At 44.7% G+C, this 23,824-nt stretch overlaps 1 protein-coding gene across 2 annotated transcripts in view; it reads left to right on the forward strand.

Moving 5' to 3' along the window:
* The first annotated feature begins 19,057 nt into the window (after window positions 1-19,057).
* Mapre2 (microtubule-associated protein, RP/EB family, member 2) overlaps window positions 19,058-23,824 on the forward strand; it is a 139,304-nt gene continuing 134,537 nt past the window's right edge. Inside the window, exon 1 of one of the 2 annotated variants that reach the window (XM_087593468.1) lies at window positions 19,058-19,086. Coding sequence is in view for 1 of the 2 variants with exons in the window: in XM_087593465.1 (XP_087449591.1) it covers window positions 20,503-20,538 (36 nt within the window). In the remaining variant the exon portion in view is untranslated. Of the gene's footprint in view, window positions 19,087-20,349; window positions 20,539-23,824 lie in introns of those variants that run through there. The other variant, XM_087593465.1, reaches the window with a different exon arrangement.

Genomic DNA, 23,824 nt, shown 5'->3' on the forward strand with positions numbered 1-23,824 from the left:
GTTTGAGAAGCCAAGTAGGTGCCGTGTCTGCGATCTGAAGTCTCTGGAGGTCAGGGTCCCTCGCGCTGTACTTGGTTGCACCTGTGCAGCCTGCAGCTCGTTATTATTAATCAGCATGTCTCCAGCCTGGCCTGGACCCAGAATAAGTCTGACCTGGCATCAAAACTAACACTGACCCACGAAGACCCGCCCCCAGCAGGACCATCTTGGCGATAGCGATGCCCCTCTCTCTGAGTTGCTGCTGTAAACACGCTTCTCTCTTCAAGTAACCAATCAGTGTTGTGTCGTGACCGAATCTCTATCCTTAGAAGAAAATCAGCATACGCAATAAGGAGTTCTAAATGAGACTTCAGGGAATCTCCATAGGAACATATTCCATGCGTTCTGTAGTCACTTGTTTCCCGTCCTAATTAGGAGACAAAACTGCATGTGCACTCATAAGTAATGAGCAGAATAGATGGCTTGAAGGACAGGAAACACGGGCGGTGAGGCAATCAGGTCGGTATACCTCCAAAGCAGCGAGCTTGGAAATGTCAGGCAAGACTCCCCCCACCACAGGACTTGCCCTCCACCCTCTGTTCTTATTTCAGGGAGCCGAGCCAAATCCCCAGAGTCATACTTAGCAGCTGGATTTCCCAGAAGGCCAGGGGCTATTGTTTCTAATTATGTGACTCAGACTTAGAGGGAGAGAAACATTTTTTAAGTGGTAAAGGCAAGACCTCATCTGAGTGTGAAGCTTAGCGTACTATTTAAGTAGTGCTTTAAGTGGAGCATGTTTCCCTGGGATAGTCATGGTCTCCAGAAGCTTCTTTCAAGGCCGTCAGTTCGGGTATTCACATATGCTACATTTCCTCTCTTATAGCTTATGTTCCAAATTCCAAATAAAACTTATTTTTGCATTCTGGATTATAACTTGGGGATTAATCTTAATCTTTCTACCTCAATGCTGCAAGAGACACACAGAACTGCATCTATGATCTCCAATGTGTTCATTAGCTGAAGCAATAAGGTAAGTTTGTATTTTTTAAAAAATCTATGGTAGAAGTTGGCAAGGTGGTTCCGCTGAGAAAGTGCTTGTCATGTAATCCTGGTAACCCAAGTTCCATTTCTGAAGTCACGTAGGAGGGAAGGAGAGAACCAAGTCCATAAAGTTGGCTTCTAACTCCAACAGGAGCACCACGGCACACACACACACACACACAACATACACATACAACAATGGTAAATTTTTAAAAATTAAAGAAAATTAGCATTTTAAAGACTAATGGGAGAAGACAAAGCTGTATAAAGGGAGAAAGAAGAAACAATAATGAAATACACTACAAAGGCAGACTGGGTGGGGCAGGAACTGTTGGACAAGAGGAAGGGAACCAGAGAGTCTTTTACACCATCAACCCTCTCACACTTCTGGTGGCTAAACTTAGGAGGAGTTTCCATGCATTGAGAAGACTACAACTGTGCGTCCTCCAACTTAAGTCAGCTCTAACACTACTTGAAGGTAGCAGCATCAGGTCCCACAGGGCAAGGGCACAGTCTCAGGAGACTTTCTCCCACTTCAGATCCACTGCAAATAAGAGAAAAGTCTAATGATAAATATAGAAGGAACATCACGGCAAAACCATTTCTCTATATGCTAACCAAAAATTACTTTAAAATATGTGAACAATGATAGCTTGAAAACTTGATGACATACAAATGTCATGTGTGTGTATGTGTGTGTATCTGATATGCATATAGAAAAATTACTCATAACAAACTTATACTAAGGTCATTGTAGTAGGTAAATGCAACTGTTACGTTACTAAGAAATAATAAAATGCATCAAAGAAGATTTGATAGAAAAAGCACTCCCTGGGTTGATGATGTCCGAGTACCAAGTTGTAGTCTGACTACATATGTTCATGGCCTGTGCCATGGTCTGAGTCCATGTTCATGTCTATGGGCCAAGCCGTCCCTTGTGACCAATACTATTGTGAGTGCTCTGCACTGCCACCTGAGAGTGTAATGGTGACCAGATCAGGGCTGCCACCAAGGGCCATGTCTAGGTCCATGGCCTTTAAGTGTCTGGGTCTGTGTTGATGGCTATGGCCTGAGCCACCACCAAAGGCCACACAGATGTCTGTGGTCTGTGCTGCAGCTTCAGTCCATGCTGGAGTCCAAAGGCAATGCTGTTGTTGAGGACCTCATTGATGTCGGTGACCTGCACTTGGTCCTGCCTGTGCTGCCTCTGAGGGCCATGTCTGGGACTGTGGTCTATTCCAGACAGGCCTGTGTTGATGTCTGTGGCTATGTTGCCATCGAATGCCGGTTGGAGATCCGTGGTTCTGTTGCTGCTGGAAGCCACATTGATGTCTGTGATCCCAGCTGCATCGGAGGCCCTTGACCTGGTCCTTGGCTCTACTGCAACCAGGAGCCCTGTTTGTATTCTTCCTAAGACCAGAAACCATGTGGAAGTCCACAATTCATGCTCCTGTGAGGCATAAAGAAAAAATAAGCTACTTCACAGTGATATCAGTAACTGCAGACACACCGTTGAGAAAGAGGAAGACTTCTGCAACAACCCCTACCTCCACCACCACCTCCACCACCAAAACAGTAACAACGTAGACAGGAAGCAGTTGAAGAGAACTCTTAAAAACTGTGATAGGATACTGGGGTGTTGCCCTCCACCATAGATTACTTCTGGGAGGAATATAGGAGGGGAGGGACTCAGCTCTATTGAGGATGCAGACCACTAAGAGTTTGACTACCCCAGTGAGTATGCAGATAAGACAAACTGGATGTTATTTTCTAGGGAGAGTCATTAAGTGTGGAGAGAAGGGCTGGGAATCAAATATGATAGGGGTATAGGATGTGGAATCCCCAAAAGAATCAATAAAAATATTATGTTGAGGGAAAAAGCATAGAAAGGGAAAAATTCCAATCAAGACATTTATGTCCCTTTGTATGGATTCATCTGTTTAATCAGACTTATTTGGCATCTGTCATACCCAGGCAGAGCTCTGCATTCTATGATAGAACAGGGAGCACAATTACAGAAACCCTTGCAGCCTTTCCCTCTAGTGGAGTCACAGTTGAATGAAAAAAACTCCAATAAGGGAACAAACACAGCCGCTCGAGATAGTAAATGATAGCTGGTCCCATACACGACTTAAGAAATACCTTTTTTAAAGATTTACTTTATGGGCATTGGTGTTTTGCTTGCATGTATGTCTGGGGGGGGGGGGTAACCAGATTCCCTGGAACTGGAGTTACAGACAACAGTGAGCTGCCATGTGGGTCCTGGGAATTGAACCCAGCTCCTCTGGAAAAGTAACCAGTGCTCTTAACCACTGGGCCATCTCTCCAGCTTGAAATCCCAAATTTTAAATGACACACTTCTCATTATTTAATCACAAAACTGTATAAGTGGTTAAGAAAGGGATGGTATGAAACCCGAAACACTTGCCTGCAAGTCTCCTGCCCGCTGGTACCTAGTTAGCAGGAGATGGTGTGGGAGGACAACCCCTTTTCCTCCCTTACCCAGTCAATGCCCTCACATTTCTACTCCACAAAGTTCAGGATTGAGAGGAATTTCTCACACATTGAAAATCCCGATTTATGGTCATGGCTCAGTCTTTCTGGTCCCTCAAGCCATCCTCCAGAAAGATCAACGCATGTGTACCATCCAAGTCTGTTCTTCCCATTTGGAAATATCATCATCCTAGCTGGCCCCTCCCACTTCAGACCCCAACCTCAAAGCCAGGCCTCCAGATTGTCTGAACAACCATTATAAACTTGGAAAATAAGTTCCCCCCCCCTTCTCTTTCCTGAGTTTGGCTGTTCTCTAAAATGGCTAAGAGAGTTTAGAAAAACAGTCTCCTTACAGTTATTCGTTCACTGTAAAGTCTACAAGTGAATAGCCAGATAGAAGTTGGGCACAGAACAAAATGCAGAGGAAGAGACTGAGAGGTTCCCCGCTCTCTCTGGATCAGCCACCATTTTAGTATTCCCGTTCACTCAGGTATTTTTATGGAGGCTCCACCACAAAGTCATAAACACAAATCCCTAACCCTTCTCTTGTTCCTGAAGATGGGGCTGTATGTCACTGAAAGTCCCATTTATGTCCATGGCTTGGTCTTTCTGTTTGTCTGTGCCATCCAGAGTCGCCTCACTAGAACAAGAGATGCTCCCGTCTTCCAAGGGATAGAAGCTCTGTGTTGATCACTGTGTGTCAAAGAGTCGATATTAACAAGTGACATTGGTGGCCTCACTCACTCCTCCCTATCACTGGGGAATTAGGAGGGTTTTGGGGGCTCTCTGCTGGGAGCCACGGGCAGAAACCAGGTGGACATTTGTAATCATATGGGATAAGGAATTGGAGAAAGTGTCGTCTTAGGGTTTCCATTGCTATGGAGACACACCATGGCCAAGGCAACTCTTATGAAGGACAATGTTTAATTTAATTTGGGGCCAGCTTACAGTTTCAGAGGTCTAGTCCATTCTCATCATGGTGGGAATCGTGGCAGCTCGCAGGACGACTGCTGCTGGAGGAGAGAGAGTTCTACATCTTGATCCAAAGGCAACCAGGCGGAAACCGGCTTCCACACTGAACATAGCCTGACCTCAATGACATGAGACCTCAAAGCCCACTTCCATAGTGACACACTTCCTCCAACAAGGCCACATCTACCCATCAAGGCCACACAGCCTAATGACACTTCCTATGGGCCAAGCATTCAAATACATGAGTCAATGGGGGCCTTTTCTATTCTAACAACCACACATGACATGGACTCGTAGTCACTCATGAGGACTGTTCTCAGGAACAAGTTCTCATGAGCTAGGGTATTTGGTGACTCCATTGAGATCCCTTTCGTGTGTGTGTGTGTGTGTGTGTGTGTGTGTGTGTGTGTGTGTGTGTGTGAAGCTTCTATAGTAGTAGGTTTCCGTATGATTTTTCAAGAGGGCCGTAGTATTAGTTGCCCCTCCCCATCCTCCCTCCTTCACCCTTCTCTTCCACTCCATCCCTACTGAGACCCTTCTGTTCTAGTTGTCCCTTTGTCTCTCCATAACAATGCATTCTACTTCCCCTTCCTTGCTAGATACTTGTGGTTATTCATATATTAGCACACATATGAAAGGCTTGCAAGCTAATAGCCTCATAGAAAAAACATGCAATATTTGTCACTTTTTATCTGAGTGACTTCATTCAAGATGATTTTATTGTCTAGCTTCATCCATTTACCTGTGAATTCACAGGTAACATTGTCATTTTTAATACCAGAACAGTATTCCATTGTGTAAATGAAGTAAAACATCTTCATTATCCATCCAACTATTGGTGGACATCTAGGCTGTTCCCAATCTCCAACTCTTATGAATAGAGCAACAACTTACATAAATGAGCAGGTGTCTCTGTGCTAGGATGTAGAGTTCCTTGGGTATATCCAAGAGTGGTCTAGTTAGACCTTGGGGTAGATCTATTCTCAGCCTCCTAAGGAACCACCACCCTGATGTCCACAGTGGCTGTACAAGTTTGCAAGTTTGAACTCCACCCCACAGCACCAGATTGGCATTCCCTTTCCCCAACATCCTTGCCAGCATGAAGTGTCATTTTGTTTGTTTGTTTATTGTTTGTTTGTTTGTTTGTTTTAGATCGTAGCCATTCTGACAGGTATAAGGCAAATCTCAAGTAGTTTTTCTTTGCATATCCCTGATTACTAAGGCGGTTGGAGTTTTCTTTAAGTGTTTTTCAGCCATTTGTGTTCAGTTATTTGAGACTCTCTGTTTAGGTCTTACCCTATTTTTAATGGAATTATTTGCTTTCTTATGTTTAGGTTTTTTGTTATGTGTGTGTGTGTGTGTGTGTGTGTGTGTGTGTGTGTGTATCACTATATAGAGCTTATCACTATATAGAGCTTGGGCATTAATCAAAGAACTCCACACCCTACTACAGAGGCTTTTGCTCATATATGTTCATTGCTACTCTATTTATAGTAGTTGGAAATTGAAAATTCCAATTAGAAGTTGGAAATTGGAAATATATAAATATGTATGTACACACACACACACACACACACACACACACACACACACACACACACACTTTCCCATTCTGTGGGCTGCAACTTTGTCTGAATGATGGTGAGTCCTTCACTGTACAGAAACCTTTCGTTAGATCCCATGTAGTAACTGCTGGTTTCAGTGCCTGCTACCAATGTCCTGTTCAGAAACTTGGTTTCTGAGCCAATGATTTGGAGCCTATCAGATTCAGAGTATCTGTTCTTATGTTGAAGTCCATGTTGATAAATCCATGAGCATAGGAGATCACTTCATCTTTTGAAATCTTCAACTTCTTGTTTCAATGTCTTACAGTTTTTACTATGCAAGCCTTTTACTTTCTTGGTTAGAGTTGCCCTAAGATACTTTGAATATTTGAGGCTATTATGAAAGGTATCACTTCCCTGATTTCTCTCTCAGTGCACCTGTCATCTATGTATAGGATAGCTGTTACATTTTGTGAGCTAACCTTGTACCCTACTACTTTGCTGAAAGTTTTTATCAGCTGACGTTTCCTAGTGGAGCTTTTAGGTCTTTTCTGTATAAAATAAACTCATCTACAAATAAAGATACTTTGAGTTCTTCCTTTCCTATTTGTGTCCCCTTGATCTCCTTCAGCTGTCTTATTCCCCTAGCTAAAACTTCAAGTACTGTACTAATCAGGTATGGAGAGAGTGAACATCCTTGTCTTGTTCCTGATTTTAGTGGAAGTTCTTTGAATTTCTCTCCTGTTAGGGTGACATTGACTGCAAAGTTGTTGCAAATTGCCTTTATTGTGTTGAGGTATGTCCCTTGTGTCTCTGGTCTTTCCAGGATTTCTATCACAAAGGGTGTCGGGTTTGTCAAAGGCCTTTTCTGCATCTAATGAAATAATCATGTGGGCAATCTTTCCGCCTGTTTATATGCTGAGTTTTATTTATCAACATGCATATGTCAGATCATCCCTCCATCTCTGGGATGAGGCCTACTTGACTATGCTGAATAATCTTTTTTATTATTATTATTTCCTACATGTACTCCAAACATAGTCTTTCACCACTGTGAGATTCTTCAATGAGTATGCCAGGAACTGTGGCTGTTAAAGGCTTTTCCACATGGTTGCACACGTAAAGCTGCTCTCCAGGGTGAGTTCTTTCATGAACATCCTGGCAACTGGAAGTGGTGAAGGCTTTTGCACAATGCTAACTCTGATAAGATTCCTCACCAGTGTGAGATCTTTTATGCTTGATAAAATGACAAGAACAAACAGTTTTCCAGTGTTTTACAAAGGAGAGGGGTCTCTGCAGTGTAAATGGTTTTCTCCCGATAGACTTTTATTAATTACTTGAGAATTTCACACAATGCACCCCAATCACATTCGATTCCCATTTTTCCCATGTCCACTCTCCCACTCTTGTGCTCCCCCACACCTCACCCCACACCCCACCAGAAGCCTAACTGTGAAGAGCTACCTTTACCACAGTTTCTTTACCACAGTTTTTAAGGATGCTCTTCAATAGCTTCCTGTCCTGATCCTTTTGTGTGTGTGGAGGGGGACTGAGGAGTTGTCACGGAAGCCTTCAATATCTCTCATTCTCTTGAGTCTGGAGCCATCAAGAGCACTGCAAAAAAATGTTTCCTTGCCTGTAGCAACCTGTGGCTGCACAGATCATGGACTTCCACATGGTTTTAGGCCACAGCATGGTTTGCGTGTGGACTACAACATGGTTTCTGATAGCAGTTTGGATCACGGACATCAACACTGCTCCCGGAAGCAGCATGAAGCACAGAAGTCTTTCAAGGAGACCTTTTTGAAGTTGTTCCAGAGATACCGTGCCTCTGCAGGGTCATCCTCTGCAGCCGAGTCTCCCTGAGGAGCCTCATGTGTTTCTAAGACTCCTTGGAGTAGCCCCACTATCCCAAGAGTGCTGGCGGCCGCTGCCACCTTGAATTTCCGAGAATTAATCTTGTGCTAAGTGAAAGCTTTCCCACAGTGCTTAAACGCATTAGGCTACTGACTAGTGTGACACCTGCATCCAGTGGAGTGGCTGAGGCTTTTCCACAACGCTTACATGTATGAGGCTCCCCTTCTGAGTGAACTCTTTGATGCCTGGAAAGATCACTAGATGGAATGAACAGTTTCCTGCATGTTTTACACACAAATCATTTCTCTCCCATATGAATTTTTTCCTGAAAGCTACGACAAGTGGAACTGGTGAAAGTTTTTCCAAGATGTTTGCATGCGTGAGGCTTCTTCTAGGTTTCCCAGTTTAGTGGAGTACAGATTTTTAAAGGCTGTCTGTATGATTCTCTGGATTTCCATTATGTCTAGGGTAATGTCCTAAGTTTCACCTCTAACCTTATTAGTTTGTCTAAGCATTTGTCAATCTTATTGATTTTCAAAGACCCATTCATTTCATTTATTCTTTCTGCTGTTTTTTATGTGTTTCTATTTCATTACTTCCAGCTGATTTGATTATTTCTTGCCATCTACTCGTTTGGTGGTGTTGTTCTGGTGTCCTAGAGCTTTCAGGAGGGTCACTCGCTCATTAAGATGAGTTCTCTCCAATTTTCTATGTAGCTACTTAGAACTGCCTTAACTGTGCCTCGTATATTAGGGTATGTAGTGCATTTATTTTCATTTAACTCTAAAAGGTTTTAATTTTCTGATTGACCCATTTCGCATTCAGCGGTGAATTGTTCAGTTTCCATGAGTTTGTATGCTTTCTGTGATGGCTGGTAGCCAGTTTTAACCTATGGCGCTCAGATAGGATGTAGGGGATTATTTCCATTGTCTTCTACCTCGTAAGGCTTGCTTTGTGTCCTTACATGTGGTCAATTTGGGGGACATTTCCACCAGCTGCTGAGAAGAAAGTATATTTTCCCTGTGTTTGGGTGAAATATTCTATGGATGTCTACTAGATCTGTTTGATTAATGATGTTATTTAACCCCAACATTCCTCTGTTTAGTTTTTGTCTCAATGACCCAGCTATGGGGAGAGTGGGGTACTGAAGGTACCCGTTATCTCTATGTGAAGGTCAGTCAAAATGCAAGTTTAGCTACAGTAATGTTTCTTTCATGAACATGGGTCCCTTGAGTTTAGTATATACCTTTAGAACTGCGATATCCTCTTAGTGTGATTTTTTTTCTTTAATGAGTGTGTAGCGTCTTCCCCTCTCTTCTGATTAATTTTGATTTGAACTATATTTTGATATATATTAAAATAACTACACTCACTTTTTTAATCCATTTGTTTGTAATATGTTTTTCCATTCTCTTTACCCTGAGGTAATGTCTATTCTTGATAGTGACATGTGTTTCATGGATGCAACAGAAAGATGACTCCTGTTTTCTAATCCTGTTAGCCTCTGTCTTTTTATTGGGAAATTGAGACCACTGATAGGGAGTTATCAATAAGCAGTGTTTATTGATAGAGTGTGGATTTTCCCCATCTTGCAATTTACTGGGCTGAAATCATCTATTCCTTTTGTTTTCTGAAGTGTGATTAATCTCTTCAGACTGAAGTTCTCCTTCTAGTGCCTTCTGTGGAGCTGGAATGGTAGATGGAATGGCTTAAATTTGGTTTTCTTATGGAATGCGTTTCTTCCTCTGTCAATTGCAATTGTGCAATAGGTTCACAGACCTTAGCACCAATATCACCACGTTGGAGGCACCATTCTGACTTTAAAACACAGCATATAGACCCCCAACACCTACTAAAATGGAAATAAATACTGTAGTACTTTGAATAAGAATAGCCCACATCGGCTCATAGATCTGAGTGCTTGGTCATCAGGGAGTGGCTCTGTTTGAAGGGATTAGGAAGTGCGGCCTTGTTGGAGGAACTGTGTCACTGGGAGTGGGTTTAGAGGTTTCAAAGGCCCATGCCAAGCCCACAGTCTCTCCCTGCTGCCCGGGGATCCAGATGTAGAACTCTCATCTACTTCTCCAGCACCACATCTGCTTGCGTGCCTTACGCTTCCGCCGTGGACTAAACCTCTGAAACTGTAGCAAACCTCCAACTAAATGCTTTCTGTCATAGGAATTGCCTTGGTCATGGTATCTGTTCACAGCAGAGAATACTAAGATAACGATCTAGTCCATCAAAGACTTCGCTGTTTTGAGATCCAGGAAAGACCTTAGATGCACAAACATTGCTTTTTGGCTTCTGTATTTTTGCTTCTCAGGAACTGTTCTTGCTGACTGAAGTGTGTCAACCAGGATGCAGTTTTTGTACATAAAAGAGAAAGAATGGTGAAGCTTTGGGTGCATGAGTTGGACAAGTTCCCCATGCAGCCGCCACCAGCAAGACAGACTTTCTCTTCGGCTTCAAGAGTGTGTGTTCTCTGGTGGATTAGCCCGGCAACGATTGATAGTTTTGACTGATGGAGTAGTCTGGGCTGACAGCTGTGGTTTCTCAATGTTTGCAGAACATCTGGCTAGGCTCTTTTATCTTTCAGAGTCTCCACTAAGAAGTCAGGTGTAGTCCTAATAGGTCTGCCTTCATATGTCACTGGGTCTTTTTCCCTTACAGCTTTTAATAGTCTTTCTTCTGTACATTTAGTGTTCTGATCATTTCGTGCTGAAGGGACTTTCTTTCCTGATCCAGTCTATTTGGCGTCCTGTTTACTTCTCATACCTTAATAGGCACCTCCTTCTTTAAGTTAGAGGCATTTTCTTCTATGATTTTGTCGAAACTATTTTCTGTGCCTTTGATCTGTTTTTTTTTTCTCCTTCCTCTATTCTATTATTTATAGATTTGGTCTTTTCACAGTGTCACAGACTTCCTGGATGCTTTGTGACTAGATTTCTTTTTTGATTTAACATTTTCTTTGATGAAATTTTCTATTTCTTCTACCTTGGCTTTAAATGCCTGAGATCCTGTCTTCTATGTCTCCTATGTCCATTGGCGAGGCTTGCTGCTCAGGTTTTTCTCGGGGCCTGTTGCAATGGGGTTTCTGCTTCTGCTGAAGGCATCTTGTCTTGGCTGTTCATGTTTTTACAATGGGGGTCTAGTCATTTGGAGTTACGATATTTGAGGCGTTCCTTGGTTTCAATATCTACTTTTTATCTTTGTGAGGTGAGCATCATTCTTTGATGGCGCTGCCCTCTCTGGATCTTAGGCACTCTATAGAGTTCCTGGTAGAGAGGGCTTCTATAGGTCAGTCCGTTACAGAAAGAAACAGAGATGAGCTAGTAGGAAAGACTGAGAGGAAAGTGCTAGTGGGCTAGGGTCTGCACTAAGAGGCAGCGTCCTCAGGGAATGGACTTAGGGTGGGAGGAGGGGCTCCTAAGCAGGCCGCAGCTGGACTGGGCATAAATCTACAGAGAGTATAACGGAGGAGAGGAATGGTTATGAAAATCACCTACCTGAGCTCCAGCCCAGTGTGACCAATGGAGGAACCTGGGAGAAAGCGCTTTTGTGGATAACCAGGTAGCACAAAGGAATGAACGTGGGCTACAAGAGAAGGCTGAGAGGGTCAACCGGAAAGTCAGAGCTGGTTACCACAAGTGGTTAAGTCCCCAAAGACTCGCCCCCAAAGAGTGGCGGTGGGGTGTGAGGGAGAATCCTGAGGGCACACTGCTATAGTACACAGAAAAATCTGGAGAAACGGAAATAATAGGACTGGGGTGCCCTGGTCTGCACCAAAAGATGGAGTTCCTGGGAGATTTGTATGGAATATTTTTAAGGACAGCTGTTTTTAAAAGGACTATAGATTCAATTACTATAAAATACACACTTTTGAACTCTCCTGATTTTCAGATTTTTATTTATAGCACCTTCTAGATTTCTTCCTGGAATCCCTTAGGCACCTATGACTTAACGTGTCCTAAACTGAATTCCATATCTTGTTTAATGTCCCATTTCATCATATCCAGTTCCACTGTCCATTCAGACCGGCAAGATGCAGACCTGCAAATAACCGCACGCACGCACGCACGCGCGCACGCATGCGCGCTGCAGACCTCTGCTCTTCACGGTGCCACTGTTTGAAGTCAGGTCATTCTTAGGACTCTGTTCGTCCAGACTTTGCTCCTTACTGTTGAAGCCATCTTTCTGAAAGCAGGCCGGATCTTAGATACCTTTCCTCTAACACTGTCTTCTGTCTTTCAGGGTTTTTCGTTGTTGTTGTTTGTTTGTTTTGGGTTGGTTTTTTTGTTTTTTGTTTTTTGTTTTGCCTACATACTCCTTAGGTAAGACTTTTATCCCACACATATATGTTTTGTTTTGTTTTTTTTATTAACTTGAGTATTTCTTATTTACATTTCGAGTGTTATTCCCTTTCCCGGTTTCCAGGCCAACATCTCCCAGCCCCTCCCCCTCCCCTTCTTTATGGGTGTTCCCCTCCCCATCCTCCCCCCATTGCCGCCCTCCCCCCAACAATCACGTTCACTGGGGGTTCAGTCTTAGCAGGACCCAGGGCTTCCCCCTCCACTGGTGCCCTTACTAGGCTGTTCATTGCTACCTATGAGGTCAGAGTCCAGGGTCAGTCCATGTATAGTCTTTAGGTAGTGGCTTAGTCCCTGGAAGCTCTGGTTGCTTGGCATTGTTGTACATATGGGGTCTCGAGCCTCTTCAAGCTCTTCCAGTTCTTTCTCTGATTCCTTCAACGGGGGTCCTGTTCTCAGTTCAGTGGTTTGCTGCTGGCATTCGCCTCTGTATTTGCTGTATTCTGGCTGTGTCTCTCAGGAGCGATCTACATGCGGTTCCTGTCTGCCTGCACTTCTTTGCTTCATCCATCTTGTCTAATTGGGTGGCTGTATATGTATGGGCCACATGTGGGGCAGGCTCTGAATGGGTGTTCCTTCAGTCTCTGTTTTAATCTTTGCCTCTCTATTCCCTCAAAAGGGTATTCTTGTTCCCCTTTTAAAGAAGGAGTGAAGCATTCACATTTTGATCATCCGTCTTGAGTTTCATGTGTTCTGTGCATCTAGGGTAATTCAAGCATTTGGGCTAATAGCCACTTATCAATGAATGCATACCATGTGTGTTTTTCTGTGATTGGGTTACCTCACTCAGGATGATATTATCCAGTTCCATCCATTTGCCTATGAATTTCATAAAGGCATTGTTTTTGATAGCTGAGTAATATTCCACCACACATATATGTTGATTTGTAAATAATACAAACATGTAGAACAGTATAGTCACATATTATACACATAAAAATATCACAAAATCTAACATTGGATGCCCGAAATGGAAATGAAGTAAGTCCTGTTTTGTATGCTATTTCTTGGTGCAGAGATAAAATCTGCTGCTGTCACCTAAACATAGTTGGAGGAGAATAGTGTGGGTAAATACGTTTCACAGTTTTGTAAGTTCTTATTTCCTTGCTCGAGACAGTGTCTCCCTAAGCAGCTGACATCAAATTCATGACGTTGCCTCCAATTTGAGATTCTCCAGCCTCAGGCTCCTGAGGACTGGGGTGACAGGCGAGCTTCACCATGCATAGCTAATTTGGGAAATTTGTACTGTGATAAGGTCAGTTAACAAATATGAGTGAGTGTGCTTAATCTCAGCGCTTAGCGTGATGGCTCTGAGAACCACTAGGTGTGCTTCCCACGGAGCCAAGTCTGCAAAGGAAGGGAGGATGTGATTGGAAGAAATTATTAATTTTTTTCAGTTTTCAAAGATACTCCCAGGACTCAAAGGACTTTTGTGAGAATTTTCTAATGTTCATACTGTTCCCAGCACCTTCAGTCAGTTTAAATTATCTATTTATTACAGGTTGAGTTGGTCAAACTAGACGATATAATGCATAGATCTATTTAAATGCATTTACCTAGCTGATGAATGGGAGCTTCTTTTAAGAATTAGCAGAGTATTAGGGACTCTCCCTTGATGCTGTGCGTCCCATCGCTCCCTTCAGAATTCCTTGAGCTTGGTAAGTAAGTTCCTCTGTGGATCTGCACACCAACCAAGTCAGGGCCAATGTCAGTATATGCTACTTACTGGTAACGCTTAAGTCCTCTCAACAAATCAACGGATTAGTCGAACCTCTGCCTTTAATGTGCACCATGATAAGACAGGTCTGGTAACTCATGTCTGGAGTCCCTGCTGCTCTGAAGGCTATGGTAGGAGGATTCTGAGTTCAAGGCCTGCTTGAGCCCCACGGGGGACTTAAAGCCAAATTGAGTGACTTAGCAAGACCTGTCTCAAAACAAGACAACCAAAAGGACAAGGACTGGGGTTGGATGGTAGACCAGTTGTCTGGCATGTGCAAAGTTCCAAATGTGATCCTAGATCTGGAAACAAAGTGGGGGCAGGGAAGGTAAAAGAAAAATCAAACAGAATAAATGGTTGCCTTTGGCTAAGTCTGTTCTACACAGCATTAAAAGTTATGTATCATCTTAATTCTTTGTATGCGAATTATTTCCAGCACATCAAAAATGATAAACACTTCTGTCACAGAATAACTTTGACCCATCGGTATACTATAAACAAAGCCTATGTTTCATAAACACATTATGTAATGAGCATGTTCCTCTTCCACCATGTGTTTATGGAGGCAGCAGGGTTGACTAATGAGTAAAGCTAGAAACTGGGGAGATGTTTAAACTGGACTTCATGACACTCTTTAGGCAACTCACAAATATCGCTCCCAGAGATCCACATGTGCTTTAGAGTTGGTGGATTTTTTATTGTAACTCTCAGGTGCTTCACACGGCACCAGGCAGTGGTCCCTGCATGCCATAACCATCTTGGCACTGATACTGTCCATCTTAATAAGCGCCATCATACCTTGGTAATGAACACTTTCACCTCAGGCTACTAGCCATAAGTAGTTCTCTGTCCAGGGACTAAGCCACTACCCAAAGACTATACATGGACTGACCCTGGACTCTGACCTCATAGGTAGCAATTAATAGCCTAGTAAGAGCACCAGTGGAAGGGGAAGCCTTTGGTCCTGCCAAGACTGAACCCCCAGTGACTGGGATTGTTGGGGGGAGGGTGGTAATGGGGGGAAGAATGGGGAGGGGAACACCCACAGAGAAGGGGAGGGGCAGGGGTTAGGGGATGTTGGCCTGGAAACCAGGAAAGGGAATAACATTTGAAATGTAAATAATAAATACCCAATTTAATAAAGATGGGGGAAAAATAAGTAGTTCTCTGGCATTATCTCCTGAGATTACAAATCATATCTAAGGCAACAGTACAACTTAGCATAGACTCAAGGGGTTAGGGATCAGTCAGATGGGCTAGGCAAAAAGTTCACGACTTAATTAATAACTGTGTCTCCTTTTAGTCCCTCGTGTTAGATATTTGTAGAAATGCACATAGAAGCTGTCAATATCAGAATGATCATTTAAAAAAAAACAATTATGGGGAAAGAGTTTTATGGAGTGCAGTCACTGACATATGTGTTTAGAGATATCACAAGATTGAAATAAAAACCATGGCTCGGCAGCCATCACCAAATATTGTCTTCTAACTGCACTGTATTGTAGATTTTATAGCAGACATTAGTGGCTATCTCTTATGATGTATCAAGTCTGGAAAGATATATGGGGCTAATTTAGCTGATTTAATCTTAGCCCTTCAAAGTTTTCTGAAAACCATTCTATTTTTGCCACATTGTTACCATTCCTCATTTGTCAAAGGCTCTGGTAAAAAGCTCCATGAACATAACCAGAAAATCTTGGTCAAAGGCCTAGTTCAAACAATCATGTGGATGACTGGGGATAATTTTATCCTGATTATCCCCTTACCCCTTTTGTTTTAAGACTTCATTCTTTATACACATACACTCATCCATGTTTTAAAAAGAAATCATGAACATCATCAAAATTAGAGAACCATCTTGTGTTGCTGTGGCTTTGCACATTTACATGTTTAAGGTAGATATGCTATCTGGGGAATCACCATGACATTTTGTCACAGATGACCCCATGACCAGTGCCTGAAGTAGATGGATCTGATGGACCTCAATTAGACAAGTGGTTTTTTTTTTTTTGCGAATATTGTATTGCAATAGCACTTCATTAGCAGCCTCCCCCAACCCCCGCCCCCAAAAAAGCCACACAGTACTACATTCACCCAACTGGGAATTCTTGTTAACTTCTGCCATCATAGCTAAACTGTTGTCAGTTTAATTTTATCCCTAACTTTCTCTAAGTAGACCACCGTGGGTGATATTACCCACAATCACAAACGATCCAGGCTCCTACTCCTTTGCGTACACAGTTCCTTAAAGCTTGAATTTAAGAGAATGTCCTTTAAGCAATGAAACATGAGAAAGACTTGTGTAGTTTGTAAGAGAAAGCACTGAAGTTTGCTGTGCAGTTCCTCCTGCTCCCTTTCCTGGGGTGTGCTCATGGAGATGGCAAAGGAATGAAGCAGGTTAGGAAGACAAGATTTTGTTACAGCAGCATAGCCTGTCCTACCCTGAAGGACACAGTCCCTCACCAGTTCTGTTCACGCTGATCCACCCCTTCGAAACACAGCTGCTCATGGGGCTATTACACCTGTAAGTCACATTCACATGTGAGTTGTTGACGTCATTGTTGAAGACAAAATCTAGAGCAAATACCAAGGAACGGCTGGCAGATCGTTGAGATAAATCATGCTGTCTGGTCCACACGGTTGTCAGACCTCTAGACCACTAGTGGAGGGTTGCCCAACACAGGCAACCATCTTGATTTAAAACCTTTAGAAGGCATCCATTTTATGAGAGGAAGGAGATGAATTTAGAGCACACTAACGGCTCCTCAGAAATTCAGTGGAAACGCAGAGCAAGTGTTTGAAAATGCAAACAGAGACTTGGGAAGAGGTTAAGGATGTAACTCTGGATTTAGAAGCAACCTCCACGCATTTGAAAACTGAACTCAAACATGAATTGAACATGTGAAGCCATCAGTAGAGAGGGAAAGAGTTAATCTTAGAAACACCTCCATTCGGTGCACAGAGAGACAAAGACAGGCAAGGAATGGGAAGTCCGATGACATCCCCATTCATCCTGGGAGCCGAGAATATCGGATCTTCATTAATAAAGCCATTTACATTTAAATTTCAAGGTTTTTAATGAGGAGGCAAAATGTACATCTTCTTAACAATCCATTTACGTGCTCCAATATTAAAATAGATGACCCATCCAACAGGCAGCTGGACATTATCTGTAATGAAAAGCAAAATGATTTTTTAATTCAATGTCTGAGAACCAATATATCATGCTTTAAAGCAGAAAATGAACTTTTGGAACAAGTATGATTTCCACTGCCCTGTGGCCAATTTTTGTTCATTTCACCAACATCTACTCGTCTTTATGTCTGGTGAACTGTGGGAATGGTCATTGTTTGTGGGGTGGCTACCTTGTTCTTACACCCCATTTGATACTACACCCCTCCTGCAAGCATACTGGGCTTCACATACTGAGCTGCACATACTGGCCTTCACATCTGCGAGGATGACCCCAGCAGCTAATTAGGCACTAGGATGGATTCTGGTTCATTCTCACTGGGCCTGCAATGAGCTAGCTGGTATGTCTGTTGTGGCGGTTAATATTGTCACCTTGACAAGATCGAGAATCACCTAGGAGACGTCTGTGAGTCAGAATTAACACAGGTAAGAAGATCCACCCTGAAGGTGGGCAGCACCATTCCCTGGTTGTGGCTCCAGGAGGAATAAAAAGGAGAGGGCACACTGGACAGCATTCTCTGCTCTCTGCCTCCCCACCAGCAACTTTACACTCCTGCAGCCTTTCTTTCCTTGTCACTATGGGAAACAAACTCCTCCTCCCTTGAGCTGCGTTTGCCGGCATTTTCTCAAAGCAACAAGGAAAATGAGTAATAGCAGTCCCGAGGTGTAGCTTGAGGGCTGGGCAGCAAAGATGCGACAAGGGTTAGCCAGTGTCAAAGAGTGTGCATAAACCTTGTACTTATAAAGTGTGACCCTCGGGTTTGGGGATTTAGCTCAATGGTAGAGCACTTGCCTAGCAAAGCCCTGGGTTCGGTCCTCAGCTCCAGGGTTGGGGGGCGGAGGAGGGGGATGACAAAATAAAGTGTGAGCCTTAAACAAGCGTTTATATTACACAGGAGTTCACGAGCCACTCAGAATCTCAGCTCAATGCTGGATCCACTGAAAACAGAATTGGTTCCTAACAAGGTCACCAGCGAATCCTTCTGTGCAAGATGTTGGATGAGTGTTAAGTCAATCCCTACAAAGACTCCATTTGATGAACTCTGGGGGAGATGCATTCTTCCCCTAAGTTACCAGGGAAGGGTGGGGGCTGCAGGATAAGGCTGACCCTGCTCTTTGGGGACTAAAGGAAGGAGTCCCACAGTTTGTTTCCATGTCAGACACTTGCGAGTATTGTGAACAGCAGGGGTCGGGACCACTTCCAAAAGCAACAGATACTGAGCCTGGTATTGAGTCCAGAAAATGTCCTTAGTTCATTTTATTAAAAACAGCTGCTGCTGTTCCAGATGGACAAGGGCCCACACCAATCAGCTTCCGGAATGAGCTTCTCCAGTCCAGAATCTATTTTCCAGCTAGAACCCGAATATCAACAGAATCAAGAAGTAGATTTGGATCCTCAATGTAGTTACTAAGTCATTAATCGCGATAAGAGGCGCTTCTTTAGTTAATATTCGTGAAAAAAACTAATAGTCTGCCCCTCATTATCCACCAGGTCCTAGGAATGAGTGCAAATAGTTTCGGGGTGCAGTGCAGACCCCAGGCGTGGGTACTTCAGGGTGAGGCATCACCTTTGAATGCTTTCTGCAAGCCTCGCCCTCCTTCCTGCCCCTGGCTAGATCCAGCCATCAGCTATTTCCATTTCTCCCCAGGCACTTTTCCCTGGTTCACTAGTTTAGTGGGTCTGGCCCGGAGTTTCTCAGCGAACCACCTCGTCCCTGTGGGTCCCCTTCCCAGCTGGGGTCTCCACCTGCACCCTGCGCCCCGGGGAAGAGGCGGCGCCAAGGGGGCTCTCCGGAGTGGACTCTGACGGTGGCAGACGACGAGTCACGTGAGTCTGTGGAGGCGGAGCGTGGCCGGCTGAGTGGGTGGAGAAAACAAAGCCCCCAGCTGTCAGCAGAAGAAGGAGGCGACAACGCCGGAGCAGGTGAGTCAAGTACATTCAAAGCTGTACAACCCTGGCGCGCCCAGACACCCTTTGCCCTGGGTCCGTCCCTCCCAGGCCAGGCGTTGGCCGCGCCTCTCCCACCCCCGCCTTGGTCTGCTGTCTGCAGATCGCAGAGCAAGTGGATCCTGGGGTCTTCAAGCCCATCAAGAAGTTATCCAGCCTAGGGTGTGCGCGCAGTCGGGCTCCTACGGGTCGCCCCTCTCTTTGGGTGGGGGGCTAGAGCGGTACACGAGTGGAAGAGGAAGGGAGTGAGGGCTGCCACGCTGGCAGACACAAAGTGCACTGGCCGAAGGGTGAAGGCTGGGGACACCTAGGAGAAGGCGACTTGTAGGTGGGCGCCTGCAGTGCTCGGCCCCTTCTGCTGGAGGACTGGGATTACCACCCGGGATAAGAGCCTCCCGAGCTGCCAGAAACTGCGCACTTTGGGGCCAGATCTAGAAGTGCCGCGCGCGCCCACCATCTGGAGTGTATTCCCGAACCCCCAAACTCTGGGGCCGCCTCTGGTGTGCCCTGTGCAGAGACAGGGGTCTCACGGCTGGGACCGATCACTCCTGGACCCGGGGCTTGGGATCGGGTGTGTGGCGAGGACAGTGGGTTGCTTGTCTGCTCCTGAGTCGTTGGGCAGGCAGCACCCGCAGAAAGATAGAAGCGACCACTACACTGGTTTAGAGCAGCGTTCTTCAGTCTACCCTTCCAAGTGCTGCGCTGAAGCAAGGAGTGATGCTACAAAGGCCTGGAAAGAGGGGTGGACTCAAAAAGACCCTCTGCTCTGAACCTGAGCCTTAGGCAGCGCGGACTTCTGAAAGAGCGAAAGGGTCTGGGTCACCGCTAGAGTTACTTTGCCAAGCCAGTGTCAACGGCGCAGCTGCAGCCTCGGAGGAAAGGGGCAGCAGCCATTGGGCCAGGAGCCTTTGTCTTAACCTCCTGTCCCCTTCTGTTAGTCCTGGTTGGGCCAATGGCGCGCTGAGTAATTAATATTCCGAACATTAGTTGTCCCTTCACCTCGGCACAGACGGTCCTGCTGCCCTTCCTTTGCCCCCTACTCACAGCTGGTATTCACCACCTCCTCACCTCCAAGCCTTCCCTGGGGGAAAAAAAGAAAAGAAAAGAAAGGAAGTGATCTGGACCCACTAAGCAAAAAGATAATGCCAAAAGCACTCCAGAGGGGTCAGGGCAAGTGAATGCCCACACCGCGCATGCCCGCGTGCGAGGAGGGAAGGAGTAGCTGGAACTTTCTTGATTAGCATAAGTATCTGCCCCGGGGCCGCGCGGTGCGAGGCGGAGGCTCTGCCCAAGCTTAGGTGCAAGAGAAGTCCAGTCTTGAGTGAGGTCTGAGGGACCTGCTTCTAATCTGAGGGGACCGCGGGGTGCGACTTGGCGGAACAGGACGCTAGGATGAAACAGATCAGAGATCAACGGGTAATCAGAAAGGTAAAGTGGGGTGCTGCTTTTGGACGCTAGATTTTTAGCAAGCAAGGATAGGGGGTGGGTGCTCGCCCAGGCAGCGTCCCACTTGGAAGCAACTCGCCTCGCTGTCACTTTTGTCTACCAAGCTAAACATCCGTTGCTGTTGGTCTCTGAAACAGGGTGGTCTTTGGGTAAGCGTCACAAGAAAGCTTCCTTTCCCTGGGCAAACGATGCTGCTTCGAAGCTCTAGTTTCCAAACTTGGCTTCCTCCTGGAATCACCTGTGGAGATTTGGGGAATTCCTGGTCTCTACATCCCATACTAAACCATTTAAGTCGGATTGTCCTGGGGGTGGGTAGAGAACTCCGCATCACTGGTATTAAACGAAACTTCCAGGTGATTCCAACTGCATAGCCCGTCGAGAACCACTTTGTTAACAGCAGCATGGTTGTGAGACAAGAAGCTACTTTAACTTCTTGAGTGGGTGAGAGAGAGAGAGAAGACACTGAAACTGGGGTGCCGGTGACTCACACTGCAGGGCAGGTGACTGTCATCTGGAGGCCTGGCAGGTTGTGACATCTCCCTACAACAATATTTTCCCCTTCCCTGGCTCGGGTCTGGTTATTACTGGATATTTGGAAGTTCACTGCCCATGCCTAGTGTGTGCACTGTCGTTAAGGGAGACGGATAGAAACTTTCCTTCTGGCCATGACGCATGTGTAGCAGGCAGCAGGGAAACCCAGCAGAAATAAACCAGGAGCAGCCTGGTGAGTCAGCAGGCTGCGCTCCAACGCCAGCCCAGTGAATAGGAAGTCATTATGGCTTGTCCTTATTGGCTGGCACACACTCCACTCCTTTGGAAGCACATCTTAGTATCTGACCAGGATGTTTGCTTGTGAAAGCCTCTCCCTCTTCCAGCGCTCCATCCAACCTGCTTTGAATAATACTTGCTGCTGTTAGCAGGAATACCGGAGCCAACCAGACGGCCCATCCTTTCCTTTGTGGATGTCACGTTTTTAAAGGCTCTTGGGAAATTGTAAAGTAGTTTGGGTTATCTCAGATATAAGAAATAGAGAGAAGGAGTTTGCAGTGTGTACAATTTTTTTTAAAACAGTATACACTATTTGGTGCATTCGGGGCTAAATTCGATAAGCTGCTTACATAGAAATGGCTATATCCAACATTTCATATGAAATTTTGATTGCCTTTGAACAAACCTCTGTGTGTGTGTGTGTGTGTGTGTGTGTGTGTGTGTCACTCGAGGGCACCTGTACACATTGGGGGTTGAACCTAGAGTGTACTGAGCCACACACATTCCAAGCTCATAGGTGTTTAACCTATACAATTCAGACTTAGAAAGTCAAAAAAGACAAGTTTCACGTTTCTCTCATATACAGACCCTAAACTTTAACTTTTATATGTTTGTATGTATTTGGGGGGTCACCAAACTAGAAAGGTGATCATGAGAGTGTAAGAAAAGAGTGAAGAGAGGAAGAGAAAGTACAGTAGCCTCTGTGGACCATGAGGACAGGAGGGTCTTCGGGGGGTGTAGAGGATGCTATGGGAAGGAAGGATAGAGGTGAGAGAAGAGGACCAAAAAGAACAAAGTAGGTATGAAAATGCCACGAAGGAAACCCACTACTTTGTAGGCTAACTTTAATTAAAAACAAATCATATGCTAATTTTTTAAAGGATGACAAAAATAATCGTAAGCCAGGCTCACATCTGAAATCCTAGTACTCTGAAGGCTGATCTGGGAGGATTGCTCTGCAGTTTGAGACGAGCCTACACTTTTAGTGAGGGCCTGTCAGGAAATCATAAGCACTAGTTCCCAAAGGATGACTGTCAGATATTGTATTAAATATACTTATTTCCCTTCTTTCTGTTTCTATTCCTTTCCTTACTTCCCCTCTCAGCAGGTCACTCTGTGTCACACTGTCACAGACACTTTCTTCTCCCATTCTCCATTTCCTTCAGGCCAGCACTGCCTGCTATACAGCAGGCACCAGATACTGATAGGCTCTGTGCTTCCCTTGTACCTGTGTACAGCAGCCATATACACAGCTTGGGCTGTGCGTTTTCTGTAGACCTTCATGCCTACAGACCTAGAGTGCAGTCACAGGCTTTGCCTTAGACATACTGCTTGTTGGTTCTCACGACAATCAGAAGGTGACGAGGTCACTGGGAAATGATACCTTCTGGGTGCAGTCAGCTTCGTTAAGTTCCACGTTCTATATTCCAGATATGTAGGAGCCAAAATCCTCTCGCAGCTCTGCAATAGCTATGAAATAACAGCTAATGCCTTCGCTGAGCTGCTTTGAGCATAAACTTATAACTGTTGTGGTGTTAGAATCACACTCGTGGATCAAAAGTTCATTTCACAGAAGTTCACTGTCATAGGAGCAGAGCGTGTCCAACTGTAAGTGCCTTCAGGAATTCATTAATCAACGAGTGGCTTCAGAATAGTGGGTTAATAGTTAACCTGCTTCTAGTCTCATTTGCCTACTGATCTTCTTAAAATAGAACATGAATGTAGCTTCCTGGTGAAACACTGCTTAGCATATTCAAGGACCTGGGCTCAATGACCAGTATATACGTATGAGAACAAGTGTGTTTCTGTGTATTTAAAAGTAGGAATTCTGATTTATTTTCACCGGTACTCTCCCCTCCCAAGTAAATAAAGGCTTATGGGATTTTCCAAAGGCCGATATAGTGCAAATAGATCCATTCGTGCTTTCTGAAATTTTGACTGACTTTTGGGGAGCTATAAGAAATTAGGGGGTTGCAGTGCTCAGGGATTAACACAGAAGATGGGGTAGAGAGATTATAAGGAATGGGAGACTGTTTAAGGAAACAGCATCTTCCAGACACAACAGGCTAGACGTACACATGAACTCAGAGAAACTGTGGCAGCGCCCACAAGACCACATAAGGTCAAACCAGACAAAAATCCCAGCATGAAGGAGAGGAGGTGGACACAGTCACAAAGCATTTGGAAATGACAACTGCTGGAAGGGAAAAATTCGATTTTCTTCGAGTGACACTGGATATACTAACCAGAGTCCAGGGCAGGCCTCCTGCTCAGGAGCAGTTGGCCAACACAAACGGACGCCATGTTCTTAGTTGCCTTTTTCTCTTGATTTTTGTTTGTTTGGTTGGTTTTCTTTTGTTTCCTTTCCTTTCCTTTTGGTTTGGTTCGTTTTTCAAAACAGGTTTTCTCTGTGTAGCCCTGACTGTCTGTAGCGCAGACTTGCCTTAAACTCAAGAGATGTGCCTGACTCTGCCTCGGGAGTGGTGGGAATAAAGGAGCG

Source organism: Rattus norvegicus, chromosome 18 (assembly GCF_021556685.1).
Source record: "Rattus norvegicus strain SHRSP/BbbUtx chromosome 18, alternate assembly SHRSP_T2T, whole genome shotgun sequence".
NCBI classification, from domain to species: Eukaryota; Metazoa; Chordata; class Mammalia; order Rodentia; family Muridae; genus Rattus; species Rattus norvegicus.